General features: G+C 38.1%; 3 protein-coding genes across 3 annotated transcripts; all 3 read left to right on the forward strand.

Annotated features, from left to right (window-relative positions):
* Positions 1 to 832: 832 nt before the first annotated feature.
* On the forward strand, positions 833 to 1712 carry LOC122662126 (40S ribosomal protein S29). Its single transcript, XM_043857691.1, has 3 exons — positions 833 to 935; positions 1227 to 1326; positions 1617 to 1712. Exons 1-3 carry the CDS (start codon positions 874 to 876, stop codon positions 1623 to 1625), a joined length of 171 nt encoding a protein of 56 aa, XP_043713626.1. The 5' UTR covers positions 833 to 873; the 3' UTR covers positions 1626 to 1712.
* Positions 1713 to 5754: 4042 nt separating this feature from the next.
* Positions 5755 to 8040, forward strand: LOC122662257. The gene is made up of 3 exons (XM_043857840.1): positions 5755 to 5882; positions 7567 to 7625; positions 7753 to 8040. The coding sequence occupies exons 1-3, from the start codon at positions 5789 to 5791 to the stop codon at positions 7939 to 7941; spliced, it is 342 nt and encodes a 113-aa protein (XP_043713775.1). The 5' UTR covers positions 5755 to 5788; the 3' UTR covers positions 7942 to 8040.
* Positions 8041 to 10938: 2898 nt separating this feature from the next.
* Positions 10939 to 12979, forward strand: LOC122662451 (probable polyamine transporter At3g19553). Its single transcript, XM_043858083.1, has 3 exons — positions 10939 to 10990; positions 11188 to 12145; positions 12333 to 12979. Exons 1-3 carry the CDS (start codon positions 10954 to 10956, stop codon positions 12871 to 12873), a joined length of 1536 nt encoding a protein of 511 aa, XP_043714018.1. The 5' UTR covers positions 10939 to 10953; the 3' UTR covers positions 12874 to 12979.
* Positions 12980 to 18829: the final 5850 nt, after the last annotated feature.

Here is an 18829-nt window from a genome sequence, read left to right on the forward strand (position 1 = left end):
AAAATCATGTACACCAATTGTGGGTTGTCAGGGTAAAATTTTAAGAAATCACCGGAGTGAGGACGATGGTCGTCAAGGTCTTCTCGACCTTCGTCGATTGACATTGGGCTTCTTTGATCGTTGGAGTGAGAGTTTACCTTCAGTTGCGCAAACAGTAACAAAGGTGTTTCTCTCTGAGTTATTGGTTGAGGAAGAAATGGTTCCTTTATTTAAAAGGGTGTAATAGGTAGTTCATACACTACTAAGGACAAAATTAACCTACTGACATCATTACTTAACCGCCCTTGACTAACGGTAGGAGTGTTTGTAATTTGTTATTTTAAAATATGGGAGGTAATTCACATTCCGATACATTGTGGGTATTTCTTAAAATTTTGGCAACCTCAGGGGTGGCGTTGATAATTTTCCAAAAAAAACTAGAACACAACCAATAGGTCCAAAAAAAAAAAAAAAAAACTACAAGGTGACTAAGGTCCATGGTTAATTAGAGAACGTCATATAAGAATCTCTATTGAAAACCGTCGGATTAAAATCGTTGGACCATAAATAAAACCATCAGATTGGAATCTCTATCTCGATCTACGATATCGGTTCATGGATGCAAGTTCCAATCCAACGACTAAGTACGACTTACTTCCTTCCTAAGAAGAATATTATTTCAATTACTATATGCACATATATATCCGATCGATGAGATCGCATCTTAAAGTGGGACCCAATTTCTTGAACTGGATCCAGCCGGCACACATTGGCTCACCTTTATAAACTTTTAACCTTTAGGGTTTCACTATAAAACCCTAAGACGCCCTTCTTTTTTGACTACGACATCATTCTTGCAGACTAGAGAATTAGGGTTTTGTTGAGAGCGGAAGAATGGGGCACTCGAACGTGTGGAACTCCCACCCCAAGAACTACGGGCCTGGATCTCGTACCTGGTAAGAGATTTCTCTTCTTGTACTTCGAAGCATCCGCGTTTTAGTTACTATCTTAGGGTTTACAGTTTCAGAGGAAAGGATGATGATAGAAACAAATCTGATCTTTTTGGGCTTTGGGATTTTCAATTTTTCTTCTTTCCATATCTGAGATTAACTTGTATCTGTAGGCTTTTTTGTTCATCCTCATCATCCTTTTCTATTTTTGTCTTTTCGATTATTCCTTTTTGTGCTTGAGAAAGGGTGTGAAGATGTTTGTAACGTGTTGGTTGATGTGATTCTTCTTTTGAGCAGCCGAGTGTGCGGGAATCCTCATGGGTTGATCCGAAAGTATGGACTGATGTGTTGCAGGCAGTGCTTCCGTAGCAACGCCAAGGAAATTGGCTTTATTAAGGTAATCATGCAAATTATATTAATAGCCTCATCTGCCTGATTAGTATTTATGTGATTCCCTTCTTATTTGTTTCGTCTTGGCTTTTATAGGAACCCTAAAAGCTTAAATTTTAAGTTTTTTTTCTTCAAGGGATTTCTTGTCTTGTTTATGCTTTGGAATTTTCTTCCTGTACCCCCTTCCCAATTCTTTGATTTGATATTTACTACCTTGATAATTTGTTCTTTGTTGAGTTCTGGCGATGGATTTGTTATTTAGTTACTTATTTTTTTTTCTTTATTTTTTGGTTGCAGTACCGTTAAGGAATGAATCGTTTTGTTTGGGCCTTCGTTGGGAGTCCCTGAATTTGTGTTAGTAATAGTTTTTTTCCCCTTTATCTCTTGCAAGCAAAGAGTTATAATTGAAGTTGGATTGGATTACTGTAGCTCTTGAACCAAGAAATTTTGTTTTTCCAGAGCATTATTTTTCAATTTATGCCCTTTTGTGGTGTTTACATTGAATCAACCAATGTTACGTGATGGTATATTCTATCTTCGTTCAAACACGCCTAGATTATGCATCTCCTAATTAGGGATTGTTTTTACAGGTAATTGACACAGCGATAATCCTTGGCCTTCAACAATGGATTTTGAGGTTTAGATATTCTTATGAAGCTGAACAAATCAATTTAGTATTTTATGGATTTTGGCTGCATTACAGCCAATATTTCTCGACATTTTGTGATTACACGACACCCCTGGTTTTCAAATGAAACTCATATTACCTCTGGTTTGTGAAAAATCTCAAACCTTCCCTCTATAGTAACGGTGTTAACTTAAATCAAACCAAATAGTAAATATGTCATATTTCACATATTTACTTTTTGAGATTGAATTAAATAAAACAAATGAGTCTCTTCTTCCACCTCTTCCATCTTATTCGATCTCTACCCATTCCTCTCATCTTCTTCTCCCTCCAATGAGTATTGGAATCGGAACCACAATCAAAGCTAGAAAAAAAAAATTCAGAATCGTCAATGTCAACAAAAACCACAAGCAAAAGGATGAAATTGGAGGAATTGGGATTCTGCTGCTGAGTTAGGGTTCACGAGAAACATCGACGAATCCAAGTAATATGAAGGAAACTCAAATTTGAGGAACATAAACCCATCAGATTCTGGCACGAGGAAAGTGGGTTCCATTTGTTGCAACAACCAATGAGCAAAGAGGTTGAGCAGAAGGGATAGGGGTGGGGCAGGGCAGAACGGGGTTTCAGTGGTGGGGATTGGGATCACACTAAAATATTGGAATCGCTTGAATAAACTGTGGAATGCAGCGGGCTTCGTTCAATCGAGAGCGGGGATAGACTGCAGAAGGTTTTCTTCATTGCTGATTTGCAATAAAGGAGATGGGCTGCAATGGGTTTCGTTCAATCTGGAGTGATTATTTTAATGCGAAATAGATATTAGGCTGCTTATGGATTCTACTTTCTGTGATTCTTTCACTGGTTTTTAGTATTAGTTACACCAAATCTCTTCTCTTCTCTTCTCCTCTGAAATATTAAAAATCTGGGGAGAAGATTATAGAAGGGAAGAGAAGGAAAAATGAAGAAATCAAAGAAAGATGTTAAAACTTAGAGTATTTTAGAATAGAGCAGATCCCATATATCAAAGTCCATGAGAGCTCCGCAGCGATGGAGAAGGTAAACCTCCAAGGGACAAAGTCAGGAGGGAGGGGGAGGAGTGAGAGGAGAAAAATCCTAGAATTTGGGGTTTTTAGTTACAAGGGTAAAATCGTAATTCAACACTAATCAAGGATAGTTTAGAGATTTAAATTTATTTAACTGGCTGATATCATCACTTAACACCATAAAACTAGGGACTAATTTGTCATATCAGGATCTAATACTGGGGATGATTTAAGTATTTAAAAAAATCAAGGGGTGATTTGAGTTTCGTTTGAAAACTAAGAGGTGACATGTAATTTATCCTATTTTTAATATCACAAAGCAGGGTATATAATTGGCATCTTGAGGATGGGTACTTGTGCTGTGTTAGGGACTTGGCAACGTGCAATGAATTTCCCCTCTCATGTATTAAGGGTCCAGTTATTGTGCATAGTCGTGGTTCGACCCTTTGTTCAATTAATGATAAGTGATGTTTCACACTCTTCATTAAGATCAAATATTCTCTGTTTTAAATTTCTTGGTAACAAACAGACACCTTTTAGTAATAACGACTACAACAAATCAGCTTATTCCCAACTAATGGGATTGGAGCTAAATTCATCCTTGCAAATACAACTAAGAGGCGCTGTTCTCTGTGCCGTAGCGCAGGTTGCGGCCAGGCACATTAGGGTGAGTGCAATGACCACCTTGCCTCCCTGAGTGACAGACTCATGTGTCGGGATGCAGCTTGTGCTGTGGCACAGAGAACATTCTCCCTACAACTAAATAGGATCGAAGCTAAATGGATCCTTGAAGGCCCAGGTACAGGTAGTGTTCTTTCTCTATGAAAGTAAAAAGAAAAGAAATACAATAATAACTACAATTTAGTCATATACAAACTAACTCGGGTCGGCTACACATATCCTTGCCTTTCAATCATCTCTATTCTGTTTATATTTAAAACAAAACTTAAACCATGCAAGTCTTTCCTCGCCACTTCTATTATGGTCATTTTAGACCTGCTTCTAGCTCTTTAAATACCTTCAATTTGAATTAAGTCACTCTTTTGAATTGGATCATCCAAAGGCCTTTGTTGAACATTGATATGCCACCTGAAACGATTTTCTCGTAGCTTATCTTGAATCGGGGCTATGCTTAAATCAACTCTGATGTGATTGATATACCAAGAATAATCCAGTCTATGAATGGCCGACACTTGGTGAAGCTCCAAAAGCAAATCGTGATTGTTACAACCCATTTCCTAGGGGTTAGGGAGCACCGACCCAACAAGCTGTAGGCTTGCATTTGCCGCAGACTAGAGTATTTATGGTTGAGGGATCGGGGATGGGCCCGTACCTTTCACATCCTGGGTACGTCCCATCTCTTCTACTGAGATACGATACGATATGATACTGCAACATTTAATGCTTGCACGCTCAAGCCGATCCTACGGTCGTCGAAAGGCTCGGGCGCCCCATTGACGGGCCTAGCCCAACATTAATGCAGTTGTCTTCATTGTCGGGTTTGGCCAAGCATTTAATGGTAATATGACTGGGCCAACTCTGCCCAAACTGAAAGACTCGAGTGCTCCTCTGCCATGCTAGGTCAGACCGATCCTCTGATCCCTCTATAAATAAGGATCAAGGACCCCAAATAAAGGGATTTTTAAACACACTCAATCTCTCTCTCTCTCTCTCTTATCCTTTTAATTTTGTTACATAAATATTTTCTGCTTAAGATTTTATATATTTAGTAAGGGAGAAAGTACGATAATCGATGCTGTGCCTGGGCGTGTACCTGCGCTCAGACAGCTTGACACAAAAAAGATGGAAAGGACTAGGGGCAACACCGATCTTTTCATGCCAGGTCGTGTCTGGCGCCCAAGTACACGGCCAGGCACAACACTAGTTGGCGGGCTTTTTCCCATTTAGTAAATAATAGTTATGATAGGTAGGTCGTTAAGAACTGAAGGGGAGGCAGACCATAAAGCATCATATACTTGACTTACATTCCCTTCCCTTTCTATCTAACAACACTAATCCTTAATCATAAATCAACCTACAACAGTAATGCTGCAGTGATTAACTTGGATTATGCAAGTCGAAATAGAGTTGTAAGAAATAGGCTAAAAAAACTCCCATAACCTAAAGAAAGTATACTTGAGGGAGAAGAGATCCTTTGTTGGGCGAAGTCAGTCAGCATCAGGTCAAACGTAACAACAGTATGGGAATGGCGCCCACCAGAAATCTGGGAAAAACTAGTTGATGAAGAAAATATATCTAAGCTATGGGGTTTGATTGATTTGCTGTTACTCAAACAAATTAAATAGTTGGAATAGTATTGGACGAGTTCAGGATCGTTGAAATGGGATCAAATTTAGTCGGAACTTAGAACTTGGAATTTGGAACAGAAAGTTCAATCGTTATTTCAGTTAAAATACACCTGCTAGTACCAAAATCAGTAATAAATTCCAGTGGAATCGAAGGGAAAGAATTTTTATCCGCTGTTGTAATTGCAGCGCTGCTGTGTGCACAGCGGGCCCCAATCATTGCATGAACCATGGAGACCAAAAAGAAGCAAAGAATGACATGCCAAATGGCGCTCTCTGTGTGTCTCAGAAGGCTCGATTTCCACCGCACCCAGCATTCAATTCTCTTCAGGCCTCCTCCTGTCTATAATCCAACACATCTTTTCTCCATTATTGAGGGGCATGAAGGAGAGAGAGATAGTTTTCAAAGTTGTTTCAAGAAATTGCCATTTTTCGAGTTATTGGAGTTCCAAGTTCCAAGCATAACTGAGTTTTGTTTTCCATACTAACACCATGAAGGTTTTTGGGATCTCGGAGCTTTTGGTGGTGGTTGGAGCAGCTTTGATGTTTCTTGTCTTCACCAGTAGCAGCACCTCCACCTTCTCTAGTAATCTTCTTTATTTCTCTCTGTTTTCTTTTCCTGCTGCTCTCAATAAATTTTACTAATTGTGTATACATACACTAATTCTTTATTTTTCCTCTATAGGTCTTCCAATTTTGTTGAGATGTTTTGGTTTTGTTAATCTGTAGTTGTTGAATAGGTTTGATTTTTATTTTACTTTTGCTAGATGTTTGTTCTTTAGACTTTTTTAAGGAGATGCTTAGATCTCTGGGAACTTGCCATGGAATTTGCTTCAGTGAGATATGAAACATTCTGTATGGACCCATTCTTATGATTCAGGCAATAGCCACTGTTTAAGAAGAAACAATGCAAGTGCAAAAAGTTCTTTTAAATCTGTAGTACATTTCAATCCGAAGAGAGGAGAAACAATTTTCTTTTATTTTGATTGACAGAACTGCTGACTTCAAAAGCATGTAGAACCGAACAAAGGAAGCATGAGTAGCAATCTGAATCCTCTGTAAATTTATCTTTAATGAATCCTCTGGATCAAGTATAACCACCAGGAAGATATATCTAGCCTCAAATCATCAGGGCAGCTCCAGTTCTGCTTCTGCTGATTATAAATCTTTCATTCCTGTTTCTTGATATGATTTTGTTATTGCTAACATGCTTAGACTATCTGTTCTAGATAAAATTTTTTCTTTTTATTGTTTTAGAATGAGATTTCAATATGAGATGGCATGCTAGACAAAGGTGAGGGGTTTAGATCCATGACTTGCTGATCTTTGATTCATTCTGATGCTTTATTTGTTAGATATTGGTTCATGGTTAAACATCCCCTGAAAGTTCATAATATTGTCTAAATTGATTGTATCCTGAATTGCTGCAGATCTTTTGTTTATTTTTTTCTGGTCAATCATATTGTTTTCTTTTAGTTAACATGGTCTTCCATCATTTAGTTGGAATCCATAGTTTGGTTGATTTTAGATGGCTTCACTTATTTTTCTTTTTATTTCTTCAAGTAAAGTCATTAACCTGTTGAACATAAGAGGACACTTTAATTCAGCATGAATGAAATCTTAGATTGGATTGCTAGGATTTTATTTATTAGTGTTAGTCACCTCAAGTTTCTGAAATATTGCCATGCTTTATGAGATTACAAGTTCTGGAAATGCTTTAGATATGTGGCAAAAAATTGAATCAATATTTTCAGATTTTCACTTGCACCTGTATTCTTCATTTTCAGTATTCCATTTGTTTATCTTATTTTCTTTATAATTTTTTGGTGATTACTAATTTCCCACTCATAATCAATGGTCGGATAAAGTTTAGAATCTTAGTAGAGATTGAAACCTGTTGGGTAGAACTAGTAAGTAAAAGCTTCAGGTTTTATAACCACCCCTCCCCCCCCCCCACACACACACCAAAAAAAAAGGATCTCCAGAATCAGTTTGAGCTGAAACTGCATTTTGGAATTTAAATTTATGGGTTGTAGATCTATTTAAACAGCAACTTACCTTAATATATGATCGTCTCCAGAAAATTCTGGATTAGTGGAGTTAACTTGGAACCAGTTTTGCTGATGCATAGAGGTGTCAATTTTTTTTCCTGCTTACTTTGGGAGTTACCCACCTTAGCATGGATGCAGGCTGCATTTGTATGTTTATCTCTATCAACTCGCTTGAATACTAAAACTCGGAAAGTATGTTCTCCTTTTTCGGCAAACCAGATGTGATAACTGCCGGCCATCAAGATATAAGGACAATGACTTTAAGCCGGAAGTTGAAGGTACATATGCTGTTCTGAGCTGCCTAAAGACTCTGCGTCTTGTCCTCGTTTTTTCTTAAGCAAAACACTACATGGGACTTTTTCTGGTTTAGATGCTGTTCTTTCATCTTTGTACTATTATTTGCAGGATAATAATTATAATACTCACACCGAGAAGATGAAAATAGATGTGGGAAATGTGAACCTGGAGGATTACCACCTCATTGATCCTGCTCCGAGTGCAAAGGCTATAAAATCTGGACCAATTCAGCATGGCACTCCTCTTATGCCTTACATTCCAAATCCAGGGCCTCCAAGTCCCCCCCAGCTCTACTAACTCTCCTTAGGTTTCTTAAACCTTTTAGATCCAGCTGTAGTAGCTACGCTAAACTAAATATTGTAACAACTTAACTCCTAGGGAATGTTTGTGTTCTTGATACACTATAAAATCACAACTCTGTCTTTTGTTAAAGTGATATGTCTTCTATCATTCAGATGCCATGTTCATCTCTACTCTTGCAGCGAGAGTTTGAGTTCTGATATTAGGTCTGTGTTTGGTATGCATTCTCGGAATAAATTGTGGATCTAAAATGTATTCCAGTTTTTCTCAATATTCTCGCTTCAGAATGCATTCTAGACCCAGAATCTATTCCGTTAATGCATACTAAACACAGCATAGATATCAATAGGCATGTTTGTCACAGGAATCAAGATCAAATTGTTCATTTTTCAACTTCCAAGAACATAAAACACGAAAATGGTTCCACTTACACCCAGTCCCTCTCACCCATCCAAATGAGCTGTAACCATAGTGCATCAAGAAAATTTGGATTTCATCTTACATGATCAGAAGCTGTTAGACCAGTTGAGGAAAATGTGATAAAATGGAAGGCAATGAAATAATTGGATAGCAACATAGACTTTGTATGACTAAAGGCTTGCCTACTGTAGATTGTCTTACCAATTAAACAAGCTGACCTATTTAAGTTTCCTAAGGAAGCAGATAGAGCTACTCTGGAACTTGAAATCTCTCTATTCAAAAGAACATGACCAACTAGCCTAGTTGAAACATACTCTAGGTAAAAAAAAAAAAAAATGTGACCATTACACTCCTCAATGAGCATTTGCTTTATGGGAGAGGGATCTAGACACTGTCCACTTATATTGTCATCTTACACTTGAGAGAAGGGACCACTACATGGATTTAATTGGAACATCAATTGAGTAAGGGGATGGAGTTAATTGAGTTTTGTATGCAAACCTAAATAACACCAAACCAAAGGCTGTTTCTGTTAATTTTTAAGTAAATTATTGCATTTTCCATTTTTTCTTTGTTAATAACTGTTGCTACATTTAAATTCCTCTAATTTTATTTTGGGAGAAAGAATGCTACCTGGGCACTTGCGGTGCGCTGCCCTGGTGTCCAGACACATGGGTGGGCGAAATGACTGCCACACCCACACGGAAAGGTGGAATTTCCCAGGGGTGCAGCGATTATTTCACCCTCCCCTATTTCTAGACACAGGGGCAGTGTACCGCACGCACTCAGGTAGCGTTCTCTTTCCCTTTTATTTTTTATTCTTGACATTGATCTTCTATTTTCTTGGACAATGGCACACATAAAAAGTGGGAGAAAGTTATTTGAATAGTCAGGCACTACTCAAGCCTTGATAAGCTTATTAAGGAGGTCATCTCATTTTACCATGTGGAATGATGATCTACCATTGGATAGTAACTACATGTCCTTTATCAGTCACATGTCAAATTTGAGAGTCTAATTCAATCAAATTCCCTCCTATGAATTTGCATGCATTCCTATGTATGTCCATGCATATTTACAATACTCCGACCACTAGTATGCACTCTCCAATTGACAAAATTTCGGTCACATTGGATTTGCCAAGTGACAAATATTTTGAAGCATTTGCTAAACTTATCAAAGCATGCATTTTGATAAGTTTTGCACTTATAAAATATGATAGGATTTTCTTATTTGACACATATTAAGGTATCAAATAACCTTATTCTTTTGCCCTAGGTATAAGACACTCTTTTTTCTTCCAATGAGGGTAAAATTTTCTCATTTCACATGTATATTCGAAAAGTGTGCAAAACATTCTTACCAAGGGCATTATGACAAGTTAGATTATTTTGATTTTTTAACTTCTGACTTGAAAAACTTTTAGGAATAAAACAACAGGAATTCAAAGAAGGTTACATTTAATGGCTTATTGACGCTACCTAATTTATGGTATCAAATATCAATCAATGGGTAAGGTAGTGTGAAGTTCATGATTTTAGTTGTTGGTACTTTTTTGGCTATACATATCAGTATCTGCCATGACCAATATCGATATGATATCAGTGAAACACCTATGAAGCAATGTTCTAAATTTCGGTTTCTAAGAAGTCTGAATTGAGTTGTGTTGGATCTCATTTTGAGGTTTTAATATTCAGTTTCGACCCTAGATTTTATTCTGATCAGGCCAAAATAGAGCAATTTGAAAATATTCTATCAATTTCGAACCAAATTTAATTCCAAGCTATAAAATATGAACCCTAGATTTTAGATATAAAAAAAAAAGTGGACTTTTGATACTCTATCAAACCGATACGGACTAAAATCGGCAATACCGAATCCAATGCAGTATACTTGTGGAGTCATGATTTGAGGTATCGATATCGTATCGCTTGGATCGGGTGATATGTATCGGTTTGCAAGTTTGCGATCCTGATACCGTGCTGATGCTGTATCAGTAACACAGTACAAATAAGGGGTAAAAAACGTTAAAGGGTTTTTGTCAAATGCCCCCTAAAAATGCTCATTTGTTTAAATGTATCCCTATGACTTTATAAATTGTAAACTCCCCCCTATTTTCAAAATATTATAATATTTTGGTCCAATCCGTTAGTCTGGGCGTTAGAGATTAGTTTTAAGAATCTAATGATCCAAATGCCCTTACGATAAAAACCAACTAAAATTAAAGAGTAAAGTGATCAAATTGCCCTTATCTTTCTCAAACAGTTCAAGGGACATTTTAAAAAAAAATTAAAGGTAAATTAGTCTGGTACAGTCGATTTGTATATGGTATCGTATCAGTGTGGAGTGCGGTCATCAAATGGTGCGTGCTCAGAAAACGATCGCGACGTACAGACGATTTACGGCCGGTGACTCGGTGAGGAAGTGAGGAGCCTTGAACCTTACGCTGCCATAGGAAGAAGGAAGGAAGGTCAACGTGGTCCCTGAATAATGTAACGTACACAAACCACCAACATTTGGGTTTTTGTCAAATCAGAAGAGTAAGAGTGTAGATTTTTCTCCCACTTGGAGTTCGCATGACGAGAGCTGATGCATCAGCGACAAGTTTTCAGCTTCAGATCTAAGCGTAAACGTTTCTCTGTAACTTTACTTTTGCCATTCTTATAGACTAGAATTTCTTTCCTGTTCTTTATTTTACCACTGGGTTGGATTTTGTTTAAATTCATCATGGAGTGTAATTGCCTTCGTGTTCTAGATTCTGATTTTTCTCTTTAATTCTTATTCTTGTGTTATTTTGTTTGTTTCCTTTGATGGGTGATGAAGAAATGGTTGGTAGTGTAAAGACTACAGATGCTAAATCAAAAACAAAGTTGACCCTTCTACCATTAATTGCTCTTATCTTCTATGAAGTCTCTGGAGGACCCTTCGGGGTTGAAGATTCCGTTAGGGCCGGAGGTCCCCTTCTATCCTTGCTTGGTTTCTTAGTTTTTCCACTGTTCTGGAGCATTCCGGAAGCTTTAATTACCGCTGAGCTTGCAACCAGCTTCCCTGAAAATGGTGGATATGTTCTTTGGGTATCTGCAGCTTTTGGACCCTTCTGGGGTTTCCAAGAAGGTTTCTGGAAGTGGTTCAGTGGGGTCATGGACAATGCGCTTTACCCTGTTTTGTTTCTGGATTACTTGAAACACTCTTTTCCAATCTTCAATCGGTTGATTGCTCGAATACCTACTCTCTTGGGAATTACTGTTTCTTTGACATATTTGAATTACAGAGGTCTGCACATCGTTGGGTTTTCTGCTGTCGCCCTTGCCATCTTTTCCCTTCTCCCCTTCTTAGTTATGGGTCTTCTCTCCCTTCCCAAAATAAGACCTAAACAGTGGTTAGTCATAGATTTAGGAAAGGTGGATTGGAGGGGATACTTTAATAGCTTGTTTTGGAATTTGAATTACTGGGATAAAGCTAGTACCTTGGCGGGAGAGGTTGAGAACCCGAGCCGCACTTTCCCCAAGGCACTGCTGGGAGCTGTGGTTTTGGTTGTTGCTTCATACTTGATTCCCCTTCTTGCGGGTACAGGAGCTTTGGATTCTTCCCCGAGTGAATGGAGCGATGGATACTTTGCAGAGGTGGGGATGCTGATAGGTGGGTTGTGGCTCAAGTGGTGGATCCAAGCAGCAGCTGCAATGTCTAACATGGGGTTGTTTGAGGCTGAGATGAGTAGTGATGCCTTCCAGCTTCTTGGGATGAGTGAGATGGGGATGCTTCCTGGTTTTTTCGCTTCAAGGTCAGTCACTTTGGCATAATTTATTTCCTTTCTAGTCTTATAATGTGCAGAATTATGATTTGTAACTTTGATCTGAATTAACCATAAAGTATAGGCCGCTGCACATCTTCTTCCCATAGTTTTTTTGTGTGAAAATGATGCCAATCTGAATGAATGCATGATAACTTTGTGTAAACAAACCTTTCAGATCAAAATATGGGACCCCCACTATTAGCATCCTGTGCTCAGCAACTGGGGTTGTGTTCTTGTCATGGATGAGCTTCCAGGAGATCGTGGAATTTCTTAATTTTCTCTATTCTATAGGAATGCTTCTCGAATTTGCAGCTTTCATCAGGCTGAGAATAAAGAAACCAGATCTTCAACGACCATACAAGGTTCCCTTAAAAACATTTGGGGTGACAATTCTTTGCCTGCCACCTTCATTGTTGCTTGTTCTTGTCATGTGTCTAGCTTCAGTTAAGACTTTTTTAGTAAGTGGCAGTGTAATCATACTTGGGGTGTTCCTGTACCCTATTATAGAACATTTGAGGGAGAAGAGGTGGGCCCATTTTGACACATTACCAGCAGTACCTAAAGATAATGTTCAGGATGCAGTTCCTGTTTTGTCCCAACCACATCAAGAGTATGTGGATGAGTCTTCAATAAGTCTTTTATCAGAACTTCCATCAACTAATAGGGGACAACAATCTTCTGAAATTTTGCTGGAGGAGGTTTTAAAATTGGAATAGAAAAAGTATTTTTATTCCTGTGCTAGTCAGATAAATGTACTAATACATTGTAATTTTTCTTTTCAGAATTGTATGGTTATATCTTGTAAGGAAATATGTTTTCTGTATAATTTATTTTCTCCATTTTGCGTTGGCGGCTCTGACAAGCACAGTTTTTTAATCCTTTTCATTTGTAGACTTCCATGCAAGGAATAATGTCTCCATCACTTTTGTTCAAGTGTCAATTGGTAGTGCTGGACCTGTAAATGCATAGATTATAGGGAAACAGATGGGTGGGGTTTAGTCTCTCAAAGTGATTTGAGAGCAGGGATAACATTTTTTTTTTTTTTTTTCCTTCTAGTTTGATTATCTCATGGGGAGTTCAATACATGGTCAGGGTGTAGTGCATTTTACCAAAAGCTGCTTCCTGCAACTGCCAATTCGTTTCTCATCTTTTAATTTTTTTTTATCTATAAAGAATGTTCTGCTTAAACTGCCCTTTCCTCATTGAGCTTCACTCAGTTCCTGTTGAAATCCTCAACTTCATGGATATATAGTAGATGTAGTTGCTATATGTCTTTAACCAGAAAGACACGCATTGCATTTTGATATGTGAATGTTCTTATCATGTCATCTATCCGTAATGTTTGCTGAGGAAATTACTGTCACTTAATTTTTGACATCAACACATCATGCTTGACACCTTTTTCTTGTGATGAATTCATCCTATATGGTTCAATGGATTCGTTGTGCTTTACAGTTATTTTTACATGAAAAAACACTGGAACTTGTAGCAAAATAAAGATTGATCAGTTTGGAGTGCCATGACTCTGAGATTCTGCTTATTTCTAGGACATTTACACTGAAAGTGGGACTTTTGGGAATATTTCATCCAATATGGCATTGTAGATGCTAAATTGTGCACATCAAGTTCTGCACTTTACCACTCTTAAAAAGCACACATTTTTCTAAGTTCGACTAGGCATACTTGGCCTGTATACTAGTGGGACCCATGTAGTTAGTCTCAGATCCACTCAACTGTCTCTGGTTGAACAGCAGTCTGGGCACAGATGCACAACATTATGATCTATTCATTGATTTTATTTCCCAGAAATTTTTATTATTTACTTCTCTTGTGGGGGTGGGGATTTGTAGATTTGGTTTTTGGATTGCATCTATTTATTTCATGTTTGAATTTAGTTTGGTAGAATTTAATTCTAATAGGCTTTTACTAGTTGGTTTAGGCGTAACTTTTCAAAAATGTATTTTCATTAGGATTCTAGTAAAGACATCCAAGTGGTAGAGAAAGAATTGTCACCTATTCCTTTCTTAAACTTCACATGAGAAAGTTTATTTTGCTCTTCGAGACTGAATGTTTACAGACTGAACAACCCATTGAAATTTCTCATGGAATAATGGTAAAACTATGTCAAAGTTTCATTATTTTTGTCTATTTCCAGTCCCTTAAACCGTTCCGGTGTACAGTAGACAAATCTGAGTGTATCAAACACCCAGGATCTAAATCCAATATCCATGGCTAGGAGAAACTTCCCAAATATATCAAGGCCTTGAAAAACTTTAATTTCTCCCAAACTGACGCATTAATTTTTAACCTTTCTGTACAATTCATAAGGCACTTGAGTTTCCATCAAAATCTTAACATTTCTGGTTTCTAAGTTTCCTCCCTAATTCTTTTTTTTTCCCTCATCCTGCAAAGCTGCAACTGTTTTACTAATTCCTATTTGGTCAACCAACTTTAAGATATCCCTTGTTTCATCTTAAATTAAATACAAATTCCTCTCCGTTCGACAATAAACCTTAACCCTTATTCTCGTTAAGACCTTCGTTTTTTTTATTTTGCTTTCTTTTTGCTGGGCTGAAGCTAATGTCTATATTCCACGGGGTTGCCCATCCAACTCCCTTTCATTAATTCCACACCAAATTTTGGTGTTATAGAAAATCAATTCTAGACTTAGTGGTTGGTTATAGTTTCAATCCTAATATAGCCACTAGTTAATTCTTTGAGCAAGACTTCAAGGTACATAGAAACCTCAAGCTTTGATCCCCTGTAAATATGGGCCAGCTCTGGTAAAAATCATCATTAGGCCACGAAAATGCAATTGCTGACCAAGTACCAGGGGATCAATAAATGGTGGAAAGGATCACCTAGAACATCTAAGAACTTTTCTCCATGATTGAAAGCAATATAGGACAAGTAAATGGAAGCATAACAAAACTATCTGTAGGAGAAACCCCATCATTGATGATGTTAAATTGTCAAACAGAACACAACTGGTGAGAGGATGTATCCTACTTCGTGTCAGGCTTCAAACAAGGCTACTTTGGTTTTCCTACCACTATCCTTGGGACTTGCTTTGTTGTTTAAAAGAATTTCATGGGATGCCCTTATCACTTAAATCTAATGCCTCATGTTAGAGGTTCCCTGCTAACTATGAGACCCCACACACTCACTATAGCAGAGAGAACAATCTGTAAAAGTATTGCTTTGGGATTAATGTTTGATGGAGCATCACAATGTTTTGAAAACTTTGCCCAGGATAGTAATTCACAAATCTTTGAGACATACAGCTGCCACTCTTGAAACACCCATTGTATAAAATGATTCTCTCCAACAGAGGTTCATCAAAAGTGAAGTGGATGCTCATGTTGGCCAGATTGTCCCTGTCAGTTTGGCCTGAACAAATTCTGAATAAGAGACAATGGACTTTCCATATCTTTTACTTAAATCCATCTTTCTGATAACTTTCTATTAAATTCTTGACACTGTGTTTGACATAGACAGTTATTTTCTTTGTTTAAACCAATACTAATTTACTTGCCCACTGCTCTTGGAATTTTAGGGATCAAGATCTGTGAAATGCTTACACTGTCTAAAACAGGTTATCTTTCTTTGTACTTGTCTCTACTATTAACATGTGACAGATCAGAGAAAAAGCAATTTTGATTATTGCACTAAATTTCAACATATATGTCTAAGATTCCTGAGGGTAGAATATGTGACCTAAAGTTCAGCAGTTTGACCCTTCCTGTTCTGAGAAAGAATACTCTGTTTCTAAATTTTTATGTAGTCTTGTAGAAAGGTTAGCATGGAGAGGGAATTCTAATTTTCAAAAATTTCAAGAATTTGTGCTTATTCCAGTTAGATATTATTCATATTATAGCAAGCTCAAAATTTTTGTTTCTTCTATCGAGGTTGCATGATACTAGACTCTTGAATATTGAATGGGCTGGGCATTGAGTTGACATTTGACATGAGAGAAAGTTTTCCTCTACTGTGTGTGTGAAGGAAAGTACTAGGGTCATAATTACTCTGCCCCCTACTATACGAAGTCGATAATGCCATCACCACTGTTTCAAATGTCCATCCCAAGACACTCATAGCCATACCACTGTTTCAAATGTCCATCCCAAGACACTTATAGCCATCGTTCTTCCTTCACTGTGGGTGAAGGAAACTGCCTTCTTTGACATGTATCACATCATATTACTATCTACGAGCATAGCATATTATTATAATAAAAAAGAAGGTATGAATTAACTTTTATTGTTTGCAATATTTTTTCATTTGACAAGAATACCTTTTTTCATGATAGAATTTTTCTTCATCATCTCCCCTCATAATATGTTTAAAACTATCTTATGAAAGAAGTTTTCCTTCACCACGAGGTTACCGCTGTCAGCAATGGTCATAAAAATCTGCCCCCTATTTATGAATGGCAAACATACCCCTCTACTTTGCACGATACCCTATGGACACTGATCAAAGGTCTCCGTCAATGGATACCTCATTGATTGTGGCTGTCTGGCTGAAGGAAAACTCCGTCCTTATTGTCTATTTAGATTTTAGATTGGTAAATAGGTAAACAGTAAGAGGATCTTGCATTCCTTGCTAACCCCTGTTTAATTGTTTAACTAGGGGTTATAAGTGTACAAGTATGTATTTAAATATGCATACATATATATTATGAGAAAAAGAACACTAATTGGGCGTGTGTGATGCATTGCCCTTGTGCCCAGACACAGGGACACGTGAAATGACCGCCATGCCTTGGGGAAAGATGGAATTTTTCGTGTGATGGTTATTTCGCATGCCTGGTGTCTGGGCTTAGGCGCAGCACACCGCACGCACCCAGGTAGCGTTCTCTTTTCCATATATTATATAGTAACTCAAGACTTGACACATGACATATCTCATCTTATCTACCAATGGTTTTTTTCTCCTTTCCAAGCATCCAAATTTAAACATGAAACCTAAAACCCAAATCCTACCCCTTAAATCCACTCTCTAAACAATAAGACTCCCAATGCTCTTCTTTTGATGCTTTATCTACTATGCAATGAGAATTTTCACATGGATAAAGCCAAGGCAAATCCTTATCCGAGCTTGTGGGGTAAAGGCAAAAGGCCAGGGTTTCAAGAATCGGCGAATTGGATCAGGAATCGTCTGATTCGGGTTGGCATTGGTGATCATCAATCCCGATTTTTTATGATTTGACCAATTTCTGGGAAAAAATAAACACATGAATAATTATAATATACCTCAGATTAGCCGATCCTATGGCTTTTTCAAATTGAATTCCATGGAACCGACCACTTTCGTCCTCGTTTCCACGTTTTAAAACCCTGCGAAGCAGTCCACACAACAATTGAATGTAAGGAGGGTAGGGGCTGTAGGTGGCCGAATTTTGGGTCTTTTGTAGTGACACAGGGTGTGTAGTGCATCATTCGACGGTTCGTAGTGTTTGGGCATGCAGTCCAATATATAGGCAGGGTGTTGGGTTATGTGCCCAAGCACTGTGGGCCATTGGATGTGCGTTACACTCCCTGTCATGCTACAAAGGAGCCCAACGCGTAGGTGGCCGGGCTTGGCCAGGCATGTTAAAACTTAAAACCTCAGTCAAACCCTAGGGGTCTTAAAGTTTGTCAAGTCCAGCCTGGCCCTGCCAGGTCCTAAGTAATACTTGGCCTAGGCCTGACCTTGCAAGGATTTACCCTGGCCCAGCCCTGATTGACCATGAATTATAATTATAATATATTAATTTTGAACATTATAATACACTAAAGTCTTGAGGTAAATGTTTCCTAAAAATCGATGTCATAGGTCTGAGTGAATCCCTTGGCAACCAGTTTGGCATTCTAGCGAGCAATGGTTCCATATGCATTATGCTATATTGTGAATACCCACTTGCATCCAACTGTCTTCTTTTTGTTAGGACAAGGTACAAGCTCCCAAGTGTCATTTTTCTTCAAGGCCTACATTTCCTCTACTATGGCATTCTCCGTTTTAGGTCTGTGATAGCTTCCTTCCAACCCTGTGGAATAGACACAGAAGACAGAGAAGAAACAAAGGCACGGTAGGGGTAACAAGGACTCATAAGAGATAAGGTTATAAAAAGGGTGTTTGGTGCAGGCCCTTGAAGAGATTCACTACGTACTGCTTGGATCAGTAGAACCTGCTTGGGGAATGTAGATGAACATGGTATGTTTGGGATAGTCTTTTTCTTTTGGCCAAGAATACGTGATGAGATCCTTTTGTTTAGTGGCAGCATCAATCTCAACCACTTGCTCTCCCTGAAGACGAACAATATCAATGAAAAAAGGAGATGAAGGATTCTCTTCTTCTAGAGTCTCCCCCTTGAAGAGAAGACTGATAATAAGGTTCATCCTCGTGAAAAGTCACATCCATCGTAATGAACAGCTTGCGAGAGGGGGGATGATAACACTTATAACCATTCTGGGAAGCAGAATATGAAAGAAAGATACATTTGATAACCCGTGGTTCAAGTTTCGACCGAAACGGGGATGAGTTGTGAGCAAAGCAGACAACAACAGCAACAAACTCAGCCTTATCCTAACTGAATGGGGTCGGTGTTAAGAGTACATAGTTTCAGGGGTATATTTGTACTTAGGCACTTACTTATGTATTTTATGTGCTATTTGTATTAGGCTAAGGGCC

Source organism: Telopea speciosissima, chromosome 5 (genome assembly GCF_018873765.1).
Source record: "Telopea speciosissima isolate NSW1024214 ecotype Mountain lineage chromosome 5, Tspe_v1, whole genome shotgun sequence".
NCBI lineage: Eukaryota > Viridiplantae > Streptophyta > Magnoliopsida > Proteales > Proteaceae > Telopea > Telopea speciosissima.

What these genes read in the sequence shown, in the direction of transcription:
- LOC122662126 (XM_043857691.1), top strand. Translation starts at nt 874, where the DNA reads ATGGGGCACTCGAACGTGTGGAACTCCCACCCCAAGAACTACGGGCCT. An exon ending in GGGCCTGGATCTCGTACCTG is followed by an intron (nt 936 to 1,226) that starts GTAAGAGATTTC and finishes TCTTTTGAGCAG; the next exon opens with CCGAGTGTGCGGGAATCCTC.
- LOC122662257 (XM_043857840.1), top strand. Translation starts at nt 5,789, where the DNA reads ATGAAGGTTTTTGGGATCTCGGAGCTTTTGGTGGTGGTTGGAGCAGCT. An exon ending in CAGCACCTCCACCTTCTCTA is followed by an intron (nt 5,883 to 7,566) that starts GTAATCTTCTTT and finishes TCGGCAAACCAG; the next exon opens with ATGTGATAACTGCCGGCCAT. An exon ending in CTTTAAGCCGGAAGTTGAAG is followed by an intron (nt 7,626 to 7,752) that starts GTACATATGCTG and finishes TATTATTTGCAG; the next exon opens with GATAATAATTATAATACTCA.
- LOC122662451 (XM_043858083.1), top strand. Translation starts at nt 10,954, where the DNA reads ATGCATCAGCGACAAGTTTTCAGCTTCAGATCTAAGC. An exon ending in TTTCAGCTTCAGATCTAAGC is followed by an intron (nt 10,991 to 11,187) that starts GTAAACGTTTCT and finishes TGGGTGATGAAG; the next exon opens with AAATGGTTGGTAGTGTAAAG. An exon ending in CCTGGTTTTTTCGCTTCAAG is followed by an intron (nt 12,146 to 12,332) that starts GTCAGTCACTTT and finishes CAAACCTTTCAG; the next exon opens with ATCAAAATATGGGACCCCCA.